The sequence below is a fragment of the Acomys minous genome, assembly GCF_964271855.1.
Source record: "Acomys minous genome assembly, chromosome: 3".
In the NCBI taxonomy this organism is placed as follows: domain Eukaryota; kingdom Metazoa; phylum Chordata; class Mammalia; order Rodentia; family Muridae; genus Acomys; species Acomys minous.
This window is the reverse complement of record NC_140485.1, coordinates 52541491-52561902: the sequence shown is the minus strand read 5'-3', so window position 1 is coordinate 52561902 and position 20412 is coordinate 52541491. Positions and strand designations below refer to the sequence as shown.

Below are 20412 nucleotides of genomic sequence, written 5' to 3'. Positions count from 1 at the left end.
TAAGTGTTTTATAGTATTAGCATTAAATGAAAATTTACTGTGTTGCATAATTGTGTTAAGCATAGATTTTTTTAAGGTCCTTGCCGATTATGATCACATTGTATAGCCTTAAGCTTGCATAGTGCCTGGAATATGGCAAATGTTCAGTGTTTGTTGAGTGAATAAAGGTTGCAAGGTTCACGGAAGAGCTAAATAGGAATAAGACAAGTGAAGTTACATAAAGCAGAGAGTGAGACGTAGCAGGGAAGGACAGAAACACAGTGCTTCAGGCTCAAAAGGAAAAGAGGCCACATGCAATTGGAAAGATCTAAGATCAGGCAAGAGCTAACATGTCAAGCTCACTCCTGTAGTCCTAGCATTTGGGAGGCTGAGGCAGGAGGATAGTGAATCTGCAGACCTGTTGGCTATAGAGTAAAACTCCTGACTCTAGAGGGGGGGCACACTTTTGTTATCCTGGAGAATAATTAGGATTGTGACAGGTGGCAAGGACCCAGAAAGAGAAGAAAAAAATCCTGTACGTATCAAAGACCTGTATGAAGAAACATCAATAGGAAAAGCAACCGTCTTACCACCCAGCACAATGAAATGGAGCAGCTACACTGCTCAGTACAGAAACCACATGAACGGTGAGAAGCAAGAAAGCCTAGCAGCTGTGCTCTTAGAACCTTTGTAATATCTTTAGGACTAGTAATGCCCGAAACATTTGCTAGACGGTTCACTAGAGCTTACGGTTCTGAAGCTACAGCTGCTCAAACAGCATTTTTGTCACACCTGTATCACATGTCATCTAGAAATGATTCACACAAACAGGGGAGCTGGGGGTGGTTTCCCTTGAATTGGAGGTAGCCTGAGATATACAGGGCGTATTTGTTGTACATAAAATGAGATTAACAAAATCAAGTGCCCTGACCTGAGGTGGGGACTCCACATATTATCAGTGATAAAGAAGATATTTTTTTAAAAACAAAGAGAAACTGGAGGTGGGGGACTCCATAAAAAAGACTCTTCTCTTAGAAACTAAATGAATAAAATAGAGTCTACAGAGGGATGCGCCTAAGTTATACACAAAGATGAAGCTATTTTTATACAGGACTTGAGCATCTGCAGAATTTAGTATTCCCGAAGGCGCCGTGCCCCAATCCTCCATAGACAGAGATGACTGTGAACAGCACGTAAAACGACCACGTTTCAGTAATTAAAAATGTTATAAACAATAGTTTTTTGCCACTTTGGGAAGAAAAGACACATTTTTCTAATATATAAGGTTCAGAGATTAAGGTAGGTTCTCTCTAGCCAAATTAATGATCACACTTATTTGAAGGTGGTGGGATGGGATGGTTCTGTGGTGCAATTTAAGAGGCATACATCACTAAGTAAATTAATGAAAGCCTATTGTGGGTTTTTTTTTGTTGTTGTTGTTGTTTTCTGTTTTTCAAGACAGGGTTTCTCGGTGTAGCCTTGGCTGTCATGGACTCGATTGGTAGACCAGGCTGGCCTCGAACTCACAGAGATCTGCCTGCTACTGCCTCCCAGAGTGCAGGGATTACAGACGTGCACCACTACTCCCAGCTGAAAGCCTATTGTCAACAACAGTTTGTCAACAAGGCAGATCAGATTCCTGTTGGTAGACAGTCAATGAAACGGACGCACCTGCTCAGTTGGAGATGGAGGACGAAGACATGACTGATGTGTTCCAGCAGCAGACACGAGGTGTTGTCTACTAGAAAGGGAACCTGCTACTTTACTCCAGAATTTTGCTATAGACCAAGAATACATTCTCAGGTGGAAAGCCACAATTTGGTTCTACCACATCCTTACTACCACAGTATAGTTTTCTCTAATTTTTCATTTCCCTGTCTCCATTTCTTATTGTACACAAAGTAACTGGTGTGTGTGCACAAGCATATTGCTCTTTCTTTTCTTTTTTAAACTGAATGTGCAATGTTCTGTTTTTGTTGACATCAGATGGAGATGGTCTGGGGGAGAGTTCTGGTCCTGTGAACACATCCCCCTTTCTCCACCAGTGGCACGCTCAGTCGGCTCTCATCTCTCTCATCTTTATGTTCTAGCAAGTTATTTGGCTCTCATTGTTTTAACAAAAGGACCCAATATCATAAAACCCTTGCATACTTTGTTTGATTAGAGAATGCTGATGTTTTTTCATTTATCATTGTAAACCCAATGGACAATTTTATAGCTTTTTTGTACGTAGCTGTTACATGTAGGCCAATCTGTCTTTAAGTAGGGGTAAATTATTCTTGAGCAAAACGGTCCTAGATGGTTTCCCCTTCAAGTCAAGTGTCTTGTTGTTTAAATAACTTCTTGTTTGAAAAAAAAATACAGTATCTTCACACACAGTGATGACACTATATATCACCAATGATAATGTCTTTGAAACCGGGATGGGAGTGAGGTAACACGTCGTCTTGGATGAAGTCACAGATGCAACCAGCAAAGTTATCCTTCCAAAAGAGAGCAAAACGGATATCCCCAGACAAGCAAAGTTTGAAAGTTTGTCACTAGCAGACTCCCCTCCCTGACCCTGAGCTGAACCCCAGACAGAAGACACGTGACTCCAAATGGGAGCCTCAGATGCACCAGATGAGTTGAGATCAACAGAAGCAAATATCAACTGTGTAAATCAAGACTTTGCAGGGTCAAAACTGAAAGGCAAAAATGAAAACAGTCCACAAAAACAGTCAGGGATCACCTGACAAGAGGTCTTCGAAGGCTCTCATGTTGCTAAGGGAAAGTCAAGACATAATGCTCTATTAACAAGTTGTTTGTAGGAGTTATAATTTCTAGGATAACAGCCCCGGGGAAATTAGAGCATGTAAGTCGCAACTGAGTAGAAGAAGATGAAGAGAGGAAATTTAAAAAAAATCTAAGAAATAGAGAAAAATAAATGAATGACAAGGAAAACCACAAAACAGAAAAATGGGCAGTCTATAGGCCAACCGAGAAAACAGCAGAAGGCAATGCATGAGCAAACAGTACACATGAGACTCCTTTTTATGACGTGTGTGTGTGTGTGTGTGTGTGTGTGTGTGTGTGTGTGTGCTGTTCCTCCGGCTTGTTTCCCTGACTACAAGAAAGAGGCAGAAAGGCACCATTACAAAAATGAACAGTTACTTGTTTATTCTTGTGTCCTAGGAAGGAGCTGTGATTACAAGCAGTCATGACTGCCCCTTACTGTATACTATTCACAACACAGTCACCTGGCTGGTCCCAATCCTGTTGAACAGGGGACAGCAACAGCCCAGGATGAATATCAGGATGATCCCTTCTAAATGGAAGGGACATAGGAATACTGTCAGCAGGGAAGGCAGGAAACAGTTCTTCAAGGCCAAAGCCACACTTTGTCTTCTGTTCCCTTACATGGCCCAGTTACAGGGACAACAGCTGCTTGTGAGACAATGGCCAGCTCATCCAGACTGGCTCTGTGGCTGCTGAGTGTGACAGGGTGAGGCATCTTGTACCATTTGAGATTGCCTGTCAAGCACCTGCCGCATCCTTTGCATCCCTGAGAAGTGAGGGGCTGTCAGCATGGGGCCTGCTGGGGGCGGAAGCAGGGGTCCAGGAGGGAGGATACTGCAGGGAGGGAGGCTGGGGGAGGAGACTGCTCACCCAGACACAGCCGGTTCTCCTTGTCTGAGAAGACCACGCGGAACCAGCCGGGTTCTTTGCACTCAAAGGCCTTGCCAAAGGACAGCAGCACCTTGTTGTCCAAAAACTGGCGCCAGAGCGACGCCTCCTCCTCAAAGGTGCCTTTGCGCAGGTACTGGGAGGGTGGAAGTAGCTCAGAAGGCAGGAGATGCCTAATGCCTTCACCTGCCAAATGGAGGCTTGATATTCCCCGGCACCCACCACTCCACCCGATTTACCTTTCTCAAGTCAACCCAGATGAAGAAGCCTGCCCCACGACTCACGAAGGGGATCCCCAGGGATCTGAGCTCCTCTGAGACATAGGTGTAGGCGGCCTTGAGCCGGGCATGGTTTTCTGGCAGGTACACCTGGCTGATCCAGTCTAAACAGAAGGGAAGTGGGAATACGGGGTCCTTCAAACCACTGCATTAATTTAAATGCTAAAAGAAGAAAGGCCATGACAACCAGCACCGTGGGAGTTCTTTTTCCAGCTGGCTTACTGAGCCGTGGGTTCAGAGGGGCTGGGTGTTCTGCGCTCAGTATAACATGCCTTTGATCCAGGTACGCAGCTGAGAGCGCCAGGTCCTGAAACACATATAGGAGCCCAGAGTATAAAGTCCCTCGGGGTGTGAGCCAAGCCAAAGGCCATGGCCGCTGGGTCATTTGATGAGTGTTTATAGGAAACTGCCAAATTGCTTTCACTATGGCTGAAACATCTTCTGTCCCCACCAGCAATGTAAGGGCAAATGTCCTGGCTGTCCCACCTCCCTTATCAACATGAGGTATTGTCACTGTTTCTTAAAAAATTTTAGTCTATTAGATTGTGTGTTTAGTATCTGGTCCTCCTTTTTCTCACCTGTAAAATAATGGGGAACTGTATAGGAATTCTTCCTAGGACCCTAGAGAGGGAAATGAAGTGGAGCATCTGAGAGGCTCAGTAAACAACAACCATTCCAGGAGAGCGCTGCCATCTGAACCCACAGATCACAGGAGTCACAGATCCATCACGGCATTTTCTCTGTAACTTTCCATTTCTTTTGAAAATGCCACAAGTCCTTTTTTTTTTTTTTTAGGTGGAGTCTCACTATGTTGCCCAGCCTAACCTAGAACTCCTGGCCTCAAAAGAGCCTCCTGCTTGCAGCCCCAAGGAACTAGGAGTACAGATGCATAACACTGCACCCGGCCGGTGAGCGCTCATCAGTCAAGGATTGTTCTAACCAAAGGACAGGTCATCCTCAGCCTACAAGGCTAGCATCATTATCAGCCCTATCAGTTCTACAGATGAGGAACCTGAGGCTCAGGGAGGTGATGCAATGTGCTGTGTATGTAGCAGGCAAGTGACTGAGTACAGTCTGGCTCCAGAGAGGACACTCTCAGACATAGGGGAGGCACCTATGCGCCCCACAACGAGTCCCATACACATCCCGACCCAACTCCTCATTCAAATCCCTAGACCCAGACAGTCACCATGGTCCCGGAGCAGCTGTGCCATCTGGTGTTGGAGCAGGCCACTGAGACCATGATAGCGGCAGAGGGAGGCCACGGCGGTAGACACGTGCTGGTTTTCTGTGTACAGTACGCCAAAGCGAAGCCCAGACATCCCAAAGTCCTACAAGAAGAAGCATACTAGGCCATGGCCAGCCCTCACAGAAGAAACTGATTCCACCTCCTCCCACCCAAGCGAGCCCGGAACTCACCTTGCTGGTGGCCCACATCACATGTGTCCTCTGGGGATCAGGCAGTCTATAGAGAGGAGAGCATGGAGAATGTAAGCCAACAGCCTGCTGCCTGTTTCTATAAATAACTTTATACCAGAACATAGGCAAGCTCACTGGCTCACTGAGTGAGGCACCATGAGGCCTGACCTCTGAGCTAGAATATAGCTCAAGCACCACATCCTCAAATGGCTTTTCTAACCAACCCCAGGAAAGCGGGCCAAGTGGGTGCCTCAAACAGACCTCCTCCTAGCTCCTCCCCACCCCTGTTTCAGCACTTCTTGCCACTATCATTGAAATGTCTAGCTGTGTCTTTAGTTGCTGAGACCTCAGTCTATCTAAAAATACAGATTAAGTGGGGAGCTGGAGAGATGGCTCAGTGGTTAAGAGCACTACCTGCTCTTCCAAAGGTCCTGAGTTCAATTCCCAGAAACCACCTGGTGACCCCCAACCATCTGTAATGAGATCTGATGCCCTCTTCTGGCTTGCAGGTGTACGTGCAGATAGAGCACTGTATACATAATAATAAACAAATCTTTAAAAATAATAAATACAAATAAATGGGCAGATGGGTGGGTGGATAGATAACTGGAGGAATGGGAGGATGAAGGGATGGTTGGATGGGTAAAGTAAGTGAGGGGATAGATGAACGGATGAGTTAGATGGATGGACAGACAGAAGGACAGATGGATGGATGAAACTGGAACTACTTCTGAGGATAATAGAAACAGTAGTCCAGCTTCCCATATACCCAACACTCCTTCAGAGAATGCCAAGGCCCCTCCTTGGAGCCCTTGGGAACACCAATCTGAAGATGCTTGACCTACCTAATCCTAATCCTTCCTAGCCTGAGGACCAGTGAGATCGTATACATATTAATGGAACCACCCTGGGGTAGACCATGCTCTGTAGGCTGACCTACAGAGAGAATAGGAAACTGTGAGGCAGCCTAGGGGCTGGTGGAATCAGCTATAGTGGGGGGGGGGCCTCACCTTTCCAGGCTTAGGACACTGCGGTACCCAAGAGACTTTTCAAACACCGACAGCATGTAAACTTCATCCATGATCACATGCAGCTCGTGCCTGAGTGGGTATAGGTAGGTGGTGGGAAGGAGAGAGCCAAAATATGCCACCCAGTATTGAGTAGCAGTATCTCAGAAACCCAGAGGATCACAGTCTAGCCCAGGGCGTCCAAACGGGCTTGTCCCAGGAGCATACCACTCTGGTCTATATTTTTATAAGCAGGAAGCTGTACATATAAAGCAAAGTACTCTAGAGTAAAGTAGAGGTACCCTCAGGGCTGGAGACAAGTGGACTCAGGTTCATGTCTGGTCCCCACTCCTGATTGGACCACTCTGAGGCTCTGTCAAGCAGGGATGAATAATAATAGTGGCCATTTTTCATGGGACTGCTGTGAGGAGAACCACAGACACAGCATCAAGTGCTCAGCTGGGAAGATGGGTCCCATCAGTAATGTGTGGCCTTGTAAAGTTTGATACCCAGAATCTACTTTAAAAGGGGGAGGGGGGAGGGTGGGAAGGAGAGGGGCAGCCTGAAGGCACGTGCTTATAATCCCAGTGCTGGGAAAACAAATACAAGTGGATCCCTGGGCTTCGTTGGCCAGACAGCGTAGCTCTAGACCGGTGAAATTCTTTCTCAAAAACAAAACAGAATGCATCTAAGGAATGACCTCTGTCTTCCACGTTTACTCACACATGAACACGGGTAAACATATAAGCAAACAAATAATGAAGTGTTCAGTGTGGTGCCTGGCCCTAGAGCATTATAGCTGCTGTTCTCAGAAAACGGAGACAGCAAAGCAAGTAGTAACCCACAATGAGGTAAGGCCACATCAGGACCCTATCTGCCCACTTTGTGGGGTGGGCGGAGCTCACCTCATGGCAAATCCCAGGAATTCCTGCAGCTCTTCGGGAGAGTATATGTCACCCAGAGGGTTCTGGGGGTTGATGAGGATGAGGCCTTTGACCTTGACACCCTGAAAACCATCCAGGGGGTGTTTCAGTGTCCCCCTTCCCCCGCTCCATGCCCCAGAGCCGTACAGCCCCACTGGATGAAGCTGGCGGTTTCCCAGGGAAGTATGGTAGGGACACACTCATGACCCAACAAGAAGCAAATGAGTGGGATGGAGAACTACATCGGCTGTGTCGTGCCAACTATGAAAAGAGACAGGCAGGGAACAGGGAAATGTGCCCAGTTGCTGGCAGACAGGCTGCTGTGTCGGAGAATTCTAAGTGGGAGTTGAGAACTTTCACAGCTCCAGCAGTGAGCGCTTGACAGCGTGAATGACAAAGGTAAACACAGTGAAGCATGCTGAAAATGGCTGGAAAGCAAGCTCTCCTCTGCCTTTCTTAGGGACTCTCTCAAAAGCAGCAGAGTCACCCCTCAAACTGTCAAGAGGGACTCATTAAACTTTACACTCCCTTGATCCACATTTAATCCTGAAGCAGAAACAAAAGGACTAGAGTTCTTGTTAATTAGCATACCGTGGCGGCTTGAATTAGAATGCCCCGCCCCCCCCATAGGCTCATACATTCCAATGCTCGGTTTCTAGTAGAACTATTCAGGAAGGATGGGGGAGGTGTGGCCTTGTTGGAGAAGGCGTGTCACTCAGGATGGGTTTTGAGGCTTCAAAAGCCCAGTATCTCTTTGCCTGGGTCAGGATGGTAAGCTCTCAGCTACTGCTCCAGTGTCATCCCTGTCTGCTTCCTGACATGATGATCATAGACTAACCCTTTAAAACTGTCAGCAAACCTCAATTAAATGCTTTATTTTATGAGTTACCCTGGTCATAGTGTCTCTTCACAGCAGCTGAACAATAACTAAGACACATACATCCACTAAAAAAAATAGTGGACTTCACTCTTCTCTCTCTCTCTCTCTCTCTCTCTCTCTCTCTCTCTCTCTCTCTCTCTCTCGTGTGTGTGTGTGTGTGTGTGTGCGTGTGTGTGTGTGTGTTAATGAACTTTGAACATATCCCGACACCTCCTGCTTCACATTCTTGTGAGGGGGAAATTTCTAATGAAACTCCCTAGATCTCTATATGCTGCAGTTTCAGGGTCTTTTTCTAATGATAAAACCATCCATAGACACAGGATTCTGCCTGACACCCTTGCCCCCCTCACAGCATGGTTTCATAACCCCTTCCCATATGTCTCTGCCAAAGTTGCATGCCCAGTTCCCTAGAGATGAAGGGTCAAGCCCTTGCTGAGACCCACCCACTCCCATCCCTGGATTTGATTGAATCCCCAGACCTCAGAATTAACACCCTGCAGGGCCGCCTCTAGCTTCTCTACGGTGAGCTGGAAAGGGCGTGTATTCAGTCCAGTTACCTGGGAAAAGACCCACCAAAGTCAGGAGCCAAATTCAGTGACCCATCCCCCAAGCCCAACGTGAACTCTTGGGTCTCTCCTCTCCTATCCGTCTCCAGTCTCCTGGGGGCAGCCTCTGAAAAATGGGAGGAACTGTTTCCCCTTCCTGCCTTCCACCTTACCCTTATCACTCAGAATTCTGGCAGAGGCAGCAAGGTTTCTCTGATTGGCTCTCAGGATTTCTAAGGCCTAAGCTTCTCGCTTTCCACCCTCTCATTTCTGGGGCTGGTCCTTGGCTTCTCCGTAGATCCAAGACCTTAGGAGCTTCCAGAGAACCCAGGCAGAGGTGACCATGTGACAACAGAAGGCTCTACTTCCATTTCACAGTAGCCCCAAGGCCCCTAACACAGGCTTCTGTCATGCTCACCCACAGACTCAGACCCAGGAAACCCTTGCCTACAGGAAGACGCAGATGCAAGAACTCTTACCTCACTGTCCAGGTAGACATAGGCCAGTCGGATGTGGCCGTAGAGATAGACATGCTGGGTGATAGCTCCATAGTAAGGGGTAGGGATCAAGAGAGCCTCTAGGGGTAAGAGTAGGCAGCCTGTTCATCTCTGGTTTGGATACCCCAGACTCTATTGGGAGTCCCCACTGCCCTTCCAAGCCTCCATCATCTCTGGGAAACATTTGGGGGCATATTCTTGCTTTTAATTCCCAACACTTTAAGGCTTGGATCTCTCAAGATCAGCCTTTTTCTTTTTCTTTCTTTAAGATGTATTTATTTTTTAATTATACAGTGTTCTGCCTACATGTACACCTGCAGGCCAGAAGAGAGCATCAGATCACATTATAGATGGCTCTGAGCCACCATGTGGTTGCTGGGAATTGAACTCAAGACCTCTGGAAGAGCAGTCAGTGCTCTTAACCTCTGAGCCATCTCTCCAGCTCAGATCAGGCTTTTTTTTAATATAGCTGCTCCTTCACTTAGAACGGGGTTGCATCCAGACAAATTAACAAAAGGCGAAATATTAAAATATGCATTTGGCCGGGCATGGTGGCACACGCCTTTAATCCCAGCACTTGGGAGGCAGAGGCAGGTGGATCACTGTGAGTTCGAGGCCAGCCTGGTCTACAAAGCGAGTCCAGGACAGCCAAGGCTACACAGAGAAACTCTGTCTCGAAAAATCAATAAAAATAAAATATGCATTTGATCCACCTAACTTCCTGAATATCCTAGCTTAGCAGCCTGTAGCAGGGCAGAGTATAGGTGTTGACTCGAGATCTCATGGCTGCCAGCAGATGGAGTCAGGGAGCTCACTGCCACTGGCTAGCATTGCAGGAAAACACCACATCCCAAGGCACTAGCCAGAAAACCTGTCACAACTGAGGACCCCAAAGGCCAGGGATGTAGCTCAATGGGTAGAGGGCTTGCCTTGTATCCATGAACCCCTGAGTTCTGGCCTCAGCACTACATCAGTCGGGTACCAAATCCATAATTCTAGCACCGGGGGGGGGGGGGGGGGGCAGAAGGACGAGAAGTTCAAGGTCATTCTCAGTTACATAGTGAGTTCAATCAAGGCTATCCTGGGCCACATCAGAACTTGTCTAAAACAGAGGGGGTGGAAAAAATAGAGAAATGGCTCAGTGGTTGAAAGCACTGGCTGCTCTCCCAGAGTACCTGGGTTTGATTACCAGCACCCACATAATGCAACTCTAGTTCCCAGGGAATCCACTTCATAGGAATGCTGGGGAAAGCCACACAACCTCACCTGGAATGCAGTGCGTGGTGACTGCATGTGGCCAGTGTTCACCTATTAGTTAGGCTATCACGAGCATTCCTTACAACGAATAACCCCTGGCCACAACCAACTCTTAACACACTGCCTCTTAGAGTAGGTTGTCTGTCTACTCAACAGCCATTTAGATTTCCTTCCTTGCTAAGAGAAAAGTAGAGGGGGGTGTTGTTTGTTTGTTTGTTTGTTTGTTTGAAAGAGGCCCAGCAATATGTCCAAGTCAGGCCTTGCCCAACCGTGGTTTACACCAACACTGTCTCCCTTAGGCCCCTTTGCCAGGGACTCCTTTAGGTTGACAAGTCATTTCTATTTGATAAAAAGGTCTCACTGATCCTTTTGGGAAAGAGCACCCTCAATGCCCTGTCCTGACAGGGGAGGGGGAAAAAAAACCACTGGCATGTTGGAACTGTCTTTCTCTTCCTGCTATAGGACACAGTGTCAGAAAAGGATGCGAGAACAACCTGGTGAACAGCCGAGGGACTTACAGAGAGAAACCAGAACCCTGACCCCCATGAGCCTCCCCCAAAGAACAACCACTGCTGGATGTCCTGTCAAGCCACTTACCTGAGGTTCCTGTAGTCTCCTAAAGGCACCCTGACATAGCTCTGATGCCAGGCAACTGGGGTCACAGCCCTGTGGGAATGGGGCAAGCTGTGGGAGTGGGGCAAGAAGTCTACTTACCTCCTGCCTCACACAGCACTGTGGCCAGAGCAGAAAAGAGAGAGGCACAGCCATTCAGAACAACCACCTGGGCGTGGCAAGAGACAAGAATGCTTCTGTCAGGGGACAGAGAAGAGCAAGGACCATGGGAAGAGCCAAGCCTCTCCCCAGTACCCTAGGTATCCTGACAAAGGTCTCTCTTGGTTCCCAGTCAAGCTTATTTTTTTGAGTCCCTGATCTTAATCAAGTGAACAAGGGACAGCACTGATCACTCCAAGAGTCTCTCTCTCAAAGCTGGGAAAGCCGAGAACGCCCAGCAAGGCTAAGCAAGAGACAGATCCCAAGCAGCCTCCCAGACCCTCACCCCTAGGGAAGGCATGACGTACATTCTCTGGTTTGAGAGGTGCTGGGCTCTTACAGTAGAAAGACAAGAACCTTGCCACTTCTTCTCGGAGGCTAAAAGAACAGACAAATAACATGCAGCACTTGTCAGAGGGTCCTCAGCCCCGTCCACTCCAGAGCCCCTCGGGGAACGCTCCTCCTTCCTCAAGATGTCAAAGTGGTGGGCATCTGTCTCCATTCGGCCCACCCTCCCCATCCAGCCACAAAGCGTTCACTCCCTGTGGTTCTAGGACACCTGGCCCCACCTTAACAGGAGACTTCAGGGGACGGAACTAACACTGCATAGACCCAGCTGGTAATGCTAATAATATAATGGTAATTTTAACAGGAACTGCTATTGTAGCTCTTGTTGAGCTTCCACTTTACACAAATGTTATGTGGAGACTGTTCCTGGTGACAGTGATTACTATCATCCCCATTTTACAAACAAACAAACAAACTGAGGGTTGAAGGAATTGAGTCCCTTGCTGATAAGTGGCAGAGTCCTTGCTCAAGCCCAGTGGCCTGCCCCGGGGCTCACCATCTTGATGGCTTTTTCTAACAATATGAGCTTTGGAACACATCTTGGGTCAGGTCTACTGGAGCTACTAGGCCCTTAGGACAGCACCTGACCCCCAGTATACAGTCCAGTCAGTATCCTCTGGCCCATCTTCCTGGTGGGAGTGGACCCCAGCCAGCTCCCTTGACACTCATCTGTCATCTCTAAACCTACTGGAGAAGCAAGGACAGGCTCCTCTCAGGGTCATGGGAACCAAGCTGGGAGCTCTAAGGATGGATTGGGGTCACCAGGTCTCCACAGCTATGTTCTCAGCCTATGCCAGCTCCCTCCTCACTCTGCCTCTAATGATATTGCGGACCAAACAATTCTTTGTTGAGGTGCTCCCCTGCACTTTGTAGCTTTAACAGCATGTCACCAACCAGCAGACCCTTCTCCTAGTTACAGCAGTTAGAAATGTGTCCCATCACTACTGTACCTCCCTGGGGACCAACATCACCCCAGGTTGAGACCCACTGGCCTGTGGCAACTACTTACAACAGATGTCCCCTCCAGTCAGGGTACTGCAGCAGAGCTGGCTCCACATGAAGCATGTCATTCTGTGTCAGCTGGGGACACAAAGAGAAAAGAGCAAGGTTGAAGGCCAGCAATGTCACCTGCATCCACACAGCCCTGGGACCTGCATCACCTAAGGTTTCTCCTGCCTCTCAGAGAAACTGCGACAGGAGTACAGGACAGCACTCCCAGGCCCATTTCACAGGTACACAAGCCAAGGCTCGCAAAGTGAAGGCAGGGTCACTGGGCCAGCAAATGGTAGAGCTAAAACCATATCCACAACATCTGACTCCAGCTCTCCATACTACAAAACTCAGAGGGGTGGGTGCAGAAGCAGCAGTGGGAAGTCACGCTGCTCAGCCTTCCCAGAGGTCAGAGAAAGCTCCAGAGTTGGGTGATGTCAACTTGGCCCTGGCTCCCACTTAAGAGGAGGGGGAGGTCTCAGGATACTGTCTTCTGCAGGCTCAACTCAATCTCATCCTTTGTATATGGTGGCAAATTTTAGACCATCCCTTGTATAACCAGGTACTGGATTAGTGGTGATAGAGCATCATGGCTACAAGGTCAAAAAGGGTCAAAAACATAGTGTCCTTGGACAGAGGGGCCAGAAGAATTAGAATCATCTACTTCTCCATGCCTGGGACCAGCCATTCCCCTCCCTCCTGTCACCCCTTAGAGCTGGTCCTGATGGAAGCCATTGGTGTTCTGTGGCTACTGCACACTTACTACATGGCTAGTCTGAACTGTAGAGATTTTGTAAAAAAAACAAGTATTAATAGATATCAATAATTGCATATTTATTTTACCAACTGAAATTGGTCATATTTTGGATGTATTAGGTAAATAAAATATTATTGAAACCAATTTTAGTTATTTTTGCTATTGGAGAGTTGAGACATCTGATGAAATTTTAAGGAATCTGATGAGATAATAAGGAATCTTATAAGCTGAATTAGAAACAGCCTGTTCTGGTGGTGCACCCAGCTACACCAGAGGCTATCGTAGGAGGATTGCAAATCCAAGGCCTGCCTGAATTACGGAGTTAAGTTCAAGATCGGGGTGGGCAACTCAGACCTTGTCTCAAAATAAAAAGTTAAGTAGGCAGAGGGTGTTGTTTGACCTGCCTACGCTATGGAAGTGCTACGCTCAATCTCCAGTGAAGAAAAATAGAATTAGGGGCTGTGAGGGATGAATATAGCTCTGTTGGCAGACTGGGTAGGGAAGGGGAGGGAGGGGGAAGGAAGGGAGGGGAGGGAGAGCAACGTTGTTCCCAAGGCAGATTTGGAATGCATGTCCGTGAGTCCTTAAGTCAGGGCTACTGAGGCATGCAGCCAGCTACGGTGGCAAGAGATTCAAGAAGCCCCTGCAGCGAGTGATGTCAGCCCCGTACTCACCCGCCAGGACAGAAGGTCAAAGCAGAGTTTGTTCTCACTGGTGCCCAAGTTAATGATGCCCTGCAGACAAAGGGGCAGAGGCAGGGTGAGCATGACAAAGGGATGCCAGCAAGGGCCCAAGGAACCCACACACAGCAGAGTGGGTGCCAACCCATCCCCCACCCCTCCTTGCCTTTGCTCAAGCTGGACCCTCACTAGACTTTGAAATTCCATCTTCCATTTCTAACACTGTCCAAATACCATTTCTGGGAAGAAGCCTTCTCAGACGCCCCACCTGGAAGGGCTCTTTGCTTCTTTAAGTCCCACATCTCTTTGTACCACTCCCCTTCCCTTAGAAAACCACTCAACTTCTGCCCCATGCCACAGGAATCAGGGTACACAGCTCCCTGCTGATAGCTAGCTCCCTGAAGGCAGATTCGTGCCCAAGACGCCACTGTGTCTCTCCAAAAACATTTATAGAATGAAAAAACAAAATTGCATTCTGTAAATCACACTCTTCTAGGAACAAAAACAAGGGCAGAATGGTCAGTGGACCCCACCTCATGTCAGTGAAAATGATTTTCTAGGTGATTCAGATAACAGGACACACCATTTGATAAGGTGGATAAGGTGTTAATCCCAATGGGAGGTACCGATCCTGACCCCTGCCTTATGTGAGCAGTGAAGGAAATAGGAAAAGCAAAACAATTAAACTTGAATGAGTTGAGAGTTGGACAAATAAAAGGCAGTGCTCAGCAACCCTGGGAAGGGAGCGGTTTCCTCCACAGGCAGCCAACCCAACTCCAAACCCTAATAGCTCCACAGTCACAGCACATTCAGCCAGTGCTTGTCCTGCCTCTCCCTGCTGATACCCTAGTCTACACAACCACGGAGACCATGACTCCAGATCACTGTAATAGCTCCCCACCTCCCTTCTTGTCCACTCCCTCACCTATCACTGGGTCTTCTTATAGAAATCATAGACGTCTTTAAGAAAACTGAAATTGCATCACACATACTGATCCTCTCCTGAACACTTCCTATCCCACTGTCTACAAGAAGAATGCTCACCATGAGGCCCTACAATATCCATAGCCTTTCTGACCCCGTCACCCACCAGTCTGGCTTTACCACAGCCCACTGGTCCCCTTGCTGTCCCTTGATCCAGCATAGCTCCGGCCTGCGGCCTTTGTATTAGCTTTTCTCTCAGCTGCATGGCTCCTAGTGGTGGATAGGCCTCCACCATGGTACCCTGCATAGAGGCTGAAGCTGTCAACTGCTTCTGATAAAAAGAGCATGCAAAAGTGACAGAATGTCACTTCCCGGGTTAGGTCACAAAAGAGTAGCATGGCTTCCATCTTGGGTATTCACAGGTCTCTCATTCTGTTGTGGGTCATCTGCCCTGGAGAGAGCCAGATGCCATATCTGAGGCAGTCCTGAGGAAACATCCACGTGGACAAGAACAGATGCCCATCAGGAGCCAGGTAAGTGAGCATGGAGATGGAGCCTCTCATCCGCTCATGTCCCACCACCCAGTCCAGCTTTCTGAGGAGCTCACAGTACCAGCTTCAGGGTGCTGTGACAGAAACCCCTGACCATAGGATGCCCACCAGGAGTCCCGAACCCCAGCAACTAGGAAAGGTTTGCTACTTAAGCTGCTGAGATTGGGGGTGGCTTGTTGCAGCAATGGATAACTAAAGCAAATTCTCTCTTTTCTTTTTTAAAACCTGTAATGTCACGTAAGTAAAGCTGCCTTCTGACATCCTATGTCAAATGCAGTGTTCCCTACGCCACCATCATCTTCTGTCTGCCTCACCCTGTCTTCATTTTCTCTGCATCATCTATCAGTAAGTGTCATATGTTTGTGTGTTCTCTCTGTCTCAACTAGAATTTAAATAAATAGGGCAGGATTTGAGTTTTGCTCACAGATATGACACCAGTGCCCAGAATAGTCGCTGATACCTGGTAGATGTTCAATGGATCAAAACTATTAATAAGGGTTATTGTGCAGCTCTTTGACCTGCCAAACTATGATGTAGAATAGATTAAGATAATTAAGACAGATGATATTCGTAATAATAGCAGCTACTATTTATCAAGTGCACTACATGACAAGCACTATTAATTTCACATCCCTTGTCCCACTTAAAGTTGACTCTTACAGAACAGACATCACCATCCCATCTCAGAAATGAGCTTGTAGAGGAATTTTAATCCAGCAACACAACTGCTCTGATCACATCCAAAGACCTTCTAGGTCTGTGTGATCTAGCCAAAATGCATTCACACACCTTTAATCCCTCTGGCTGGAATACAGACACATCCTTAGTACACACCTTTAATCCCAAACAATGAAGGTAAATAAAGTTAATTTGTAGAATGAAGCACCGATGTCTGAAAGTGATGTCTAATTGAGAGGCAGATAAAGTGACAAATCAGAGCATGATTTGACAGAATAGGGTCCGCCCAACTCTCAGGAGAACAGAGAAGAAAGAGAAGCCACTTGAGAGAACAGCGCAGCAGGAGAGGGAAAGAAGGCAGTTTTACTGGGACAGGTTTATTTTAAAGATTTATTTATTTATTATTATATTTATAGTGTTCTGCCTTCGTGTACACCTGTAGGCCAGAAGAAGGCATCAGGTCACATTACAGATGGTTGGGAACCACCATGTAGTTGCTGGGAATTGAACTCAGGACCTTTGGAAGAGCACCCGGCACTCTCAACCACTGAGCCATCTCTCCAGCCCCTTACTGGGACAGTTTTAGAGAGACAGGTTAGAGAGAGAGAACAAGCTAGACACAGATGAAAACAGAAAAAGCCAGAGAATGAGCAGGATCCAAAAGATTAGAACAGATTGCTAGAGTTAGTTTAAGGCCAAGCAGAGCAATTCAGTCAGAAGCTGAGAGAAGCCAGTTTGAGTCAGTCAGCTTGGAGACGAGTTTAAGCCAGAACAGCTGAGTTGAACCAGCGAGCCAGAATTCAGAAAGAATTAGAAATGGTGAGCTCATTCAGTAGTAAGTCTCAGAGGCTGGAAACATTTTAGGCCTAGATTAGATTGTATGGAGGCTAGACACTTTCAGGGCTAGGCCTAGGTTAGCAAGTGGAGGCAACAAGCCCCAGAGATGACATTTACATCAGGTGAATAAAGGTTTCTTTTATATGAACTGTCTATAGAGCAGACATGACCAGCCCTCTTGGGGCCAGAGGAACATTAACTGCAACCCAACAAAAGCAAGCTAGGTGCTGGCTGCCCTGCAGTGAATTTGCTCTTGGGTCCCAGTGGGGTGGGGTCTTCACTCACACTGGGGTTTTTGTCCTCATCATATTCATCCATGTGGTAGGTCCTGTAGCCCTCCTCAGCTGAGTCCCAGAACCATTTGATGATTCTTCCTCTAGAAGACAGGCAAGAGCTGTCGGAGGAGAATGTGGCCGTGGGGTCACCCACTCCATAGTGTCTGGGCTGCTTCTGCTCTGCTTTTCTGAGGCACTCTCCTTGCAGACCATCACCAAAACCACTTTCCATGTCTTGGGTGGAGGCTGTGCCTGAACAGGAGGTTGGTGCTGTGGACTCACTCTGAGGAAGAGGGAACACCTGCCAAAAAAAAACAAACGCATAGACCTGTTGAAGGGCTCCTGCTCTCGTGTGTGTGTGTGTGTGTGTGTGTATGTGTGTGTGTGTGTGTGTGTGTGTGTGTCTATGTCTATGTATAGGCCCAAGAACAACTTCTGGCATTGTTCTGGGAGCTCTCCACCTTGTTTTTTGAGACAGGGTCTCTCACTAGGCCCTGGTGTTGGCAGATAAGATTAGAGTGGCTACCCAGTAAGGACCAGAGACCTGCCTGTCTTGGTCTTCCCAGCTCTGGAATTATGAGGGTGCACATCTGGCTATTTATATGTGGGTTCTGGGAATGAAACTCAGGTCCTCATGACTGCAAGGCAAGAAATGCATTTTATTGGCTGGACACTTTGCTGCCTGGGCTGGCTACGCAGCCTGCCTGCTTGATTGTTTGCCTGCCTGCCTGCCTGTCTGCCTGCTTGCTTGCTTGCCTGTCTGCCTGCTTGCCTGCCTGCCTGCCTGCCTGCCTGCTTGCTTGCCTGCTTGCTTGCCTGCCTGCTTGCTTGCTTGCTTGCTTGCTTGCCTGCCTGCTTGCTTGCTTGCCTGCTTTTCCCTGAGGTTGCACAGTGCTGGCCTTGAACTCTTGGGCTCAAAAGATCCTCCTTCCCCTGCCTCCCTAGTAGCTGGAACTAAGGCGATCTTCTTCACACCGAAATCTCCCTTGTCTTGCATGCTTGTATACTGCTGATCTCTTATGTCCCTATCTAGTTAAACACTTCAACAAACAAAATCTGTTGAGCACCATTGAGTACCACACCATGCTTCTACTGCATTTGTTTCTCATTCTGCAGCCTCGGACCAGGGGATCGAGGGGGGGGGGGTCACCAACGATCTTTATCCATTCTTGCTCTTCTCAGTTTCAAAAACCAGGCTATTCCCAAGCAGACCACTGCCATGGACCGCTTGTGTGTGGGTAGTCTGGAGCAGTTGGTGGTGGATTGGAGGGGGCGGGGGTAAGGGGCTCACAAATGCAGGCACCCCAGGATCCTGTCTCCACTCGCAAAAGAGGCAAGGACCCCAAAGGAGGGTCTTCTACTTGCCGAACTGGGAGCTTCTTAAGCATCCCTCTTTCGTGCCCCACCTCTGCTCTGGTGGGGCCAATAACCACCTCAAAGGGCAGCAGTGAGTATCTGAAGGCGATACAGCACTCTTACCAAATTCTGGTTGGTGGCCAAAAGTCTGAAATATGAGTCACTCTATCACTAATGCTCTCTGATTTCCCTGTTTTAAGGTATAAGTCTTACTTGGTAGAAGGCAGGGACACAGAACCTGCCCCTACAGTTTAATTTTGCTTTGCAAATCTTGGGGTCCTCCCCAAGGTGGCGGGACTTCAGCAGAGCACACCCTCTGCTCCACCGTGCGCGGGTTGGAGGAAGGGCTCTTGGACTACGTGGCCGAGACAAAAGCGCAGTCAAGACCCAGCAGGAGAGCAAGGCACTGCTTAGGAGATCAATCGGGTTTAGCGACCTCACCAGCCCAGTGCTTGCAACCAGGACAAAGTGGTCTGCAGGGCCCGCCCGGGTTTTCCAGGCCCTGGGAGCAAGTGTGACTGCACTCAGGACTTACAGATCCAAGCGCAGAAAGCGATCAGGAGCATAGGGCAGCGGAGCAGGTCCCTTCTTTGCACAGAGCAGTGCGGGGCGGGTGGGGGAGGGGGTTGGGGGGGGCGGCAGCACCTACTTTGAACCACAGGTTTCACGCGCGATATCCTCCAGGCCGAGCTTCCGGCACTCTGGGGAAGCCTGCCCCCTGGCGACTAGGCGGGGACACAGGGAAGGAACCTGCGCCCTGGCCCTTGAGTGCAGACAAGGAACCTCTGGGCTTCAGCACTTCCTAACCTGCCAGAAACTGGAGTCTGCACTCAGAGAAGGGGAAGGGACTGAAGGGTGGAGCGCTTGGCCAAGACAAGACCACGCCCACCCTCCTCTCTTCTCTAATTAGCCTGAGATCAAACTCCGCTAGCATTTTGGGCACTCTTGGTCAGAGCCATTTGAGCGATGGACATTTCTTCCCCAGTTAGAGGACAGCAGGACTCTGTTACACACAGAAACCCTGTCTCGAAAAACACAGAACAACAACAACAACAAAAAGCATCCTCTTAAAACACCGTTCCTCCTGATCGTCACTGCGCATGTGATCTACTCTCCGCCCATTTGCAAAGGCTTCTTCTCTCAACCCCAGGAAATGCTTAGTTGGAGGGAAAATGATTTACAAAAGAAAAATAGAAATGTATCGACCTGTATATTTATATGGCCTCAGGGACACGCAGGAACGAATAGCTCTCAAAGAAGGGCTTCTTTGAATTCCAGTCCATAAAAAGTAGATTTTTAGAGAAGTGAGGAGACAAAGGATACAAAGTTCAGTCTCCAGTGCCAGAAATCCAAAGCAAGCAGGCAACAAGAAGTTGCAAGTAGTTTTTTTTTTTTCCCATTTTGAGCCTTCCAGATGTTTGCTAAACTGAGTGCAAGTATCAAACTGAAGTACTCCATCTCTTATTTATGCAAGGGAACAACTAACTTACTGTCTAGCACAAACCATGAGGCCTAGGCTGATAAATAATGTATCTATGCAAATATAATACTATCACCTATAAGCTTCTCAAATTAGATCAGGAACACAATCGGACCAAGTTAGTCTAACAATGGGCATTCACACAGGAGACACAGAGAACCTGTGATTGCTAAGTTGACAAGGTAGGATGCCTCAGTAGTTCCAATCTGTCACTGAAGGAGTGGCAGTTTAAATGACAATGGCTCCTATAGGCTTTTTTTTTTTCTCCCCAGTTGGTGGACTATTTAAGGATTAGCAGGTGTGTCTTTGTTGGA

The 20412-nt window shown here is 48.0% G+C and overlaps 1 protein-coding gene across 5 annotated transcripts; it reads right to left on the bottom strand.

Annotated features, from left to right (window-relative positions):
* Positions 1–3121: 3121 nt before the first annotated feature.
* Positions 3122–19431, bottom strand: ACCS (1-aminocyclopropane-1-carboxylate synthase homolog (inactive)). Of its 5 annotated transcripts, none has more exons than XM_084775298.1 (15): positions 19268–19428; positions 17273–17563; positions 13992–14051; positions 12580–12650; positions 11531–11600; positions 11166–11232; positions 9177–9274; positions 8632–8709; positions 7255–7355; positions 6353–6442; positions 5343–5388; positions 5113–5254; positions 3885–4027; positions 3628–3781; positions 3122–3523 (listed from the first exon to the last, which is right to left on the bottom strand). In XM_084775298.1, the coding sequence occupies exons 2-15, from the start codon at positions 17492–17494 to the stop codon at positions 3426–3428; spliced, it is 1440 nt and encodes a 479-aa protein (XP_084631424.1). In that variant the 5' UTR covers positions 17495–17563; positions 19268–19428; the 3' UTR covers positions 3122–3425. The 5 variants fall into 5 exon arrangements, with proteins under 5 accessions (XP_084631424.1, XP_084631425.1, XP_084631426.1 ...); XM_084775299.1 differs by lacking the exon at positions 19268–19428 and adding an exon at positions 19154–19241; XM_084775301.1 differs by lacking the exon at positions 3122–3523 and adding an exon at positions 4146–4230 and having other exon boundaries at positions 3645–3781; positions 19268–19431.
* Positions 19432–20412: the final 981 nt, after the last annotated feature.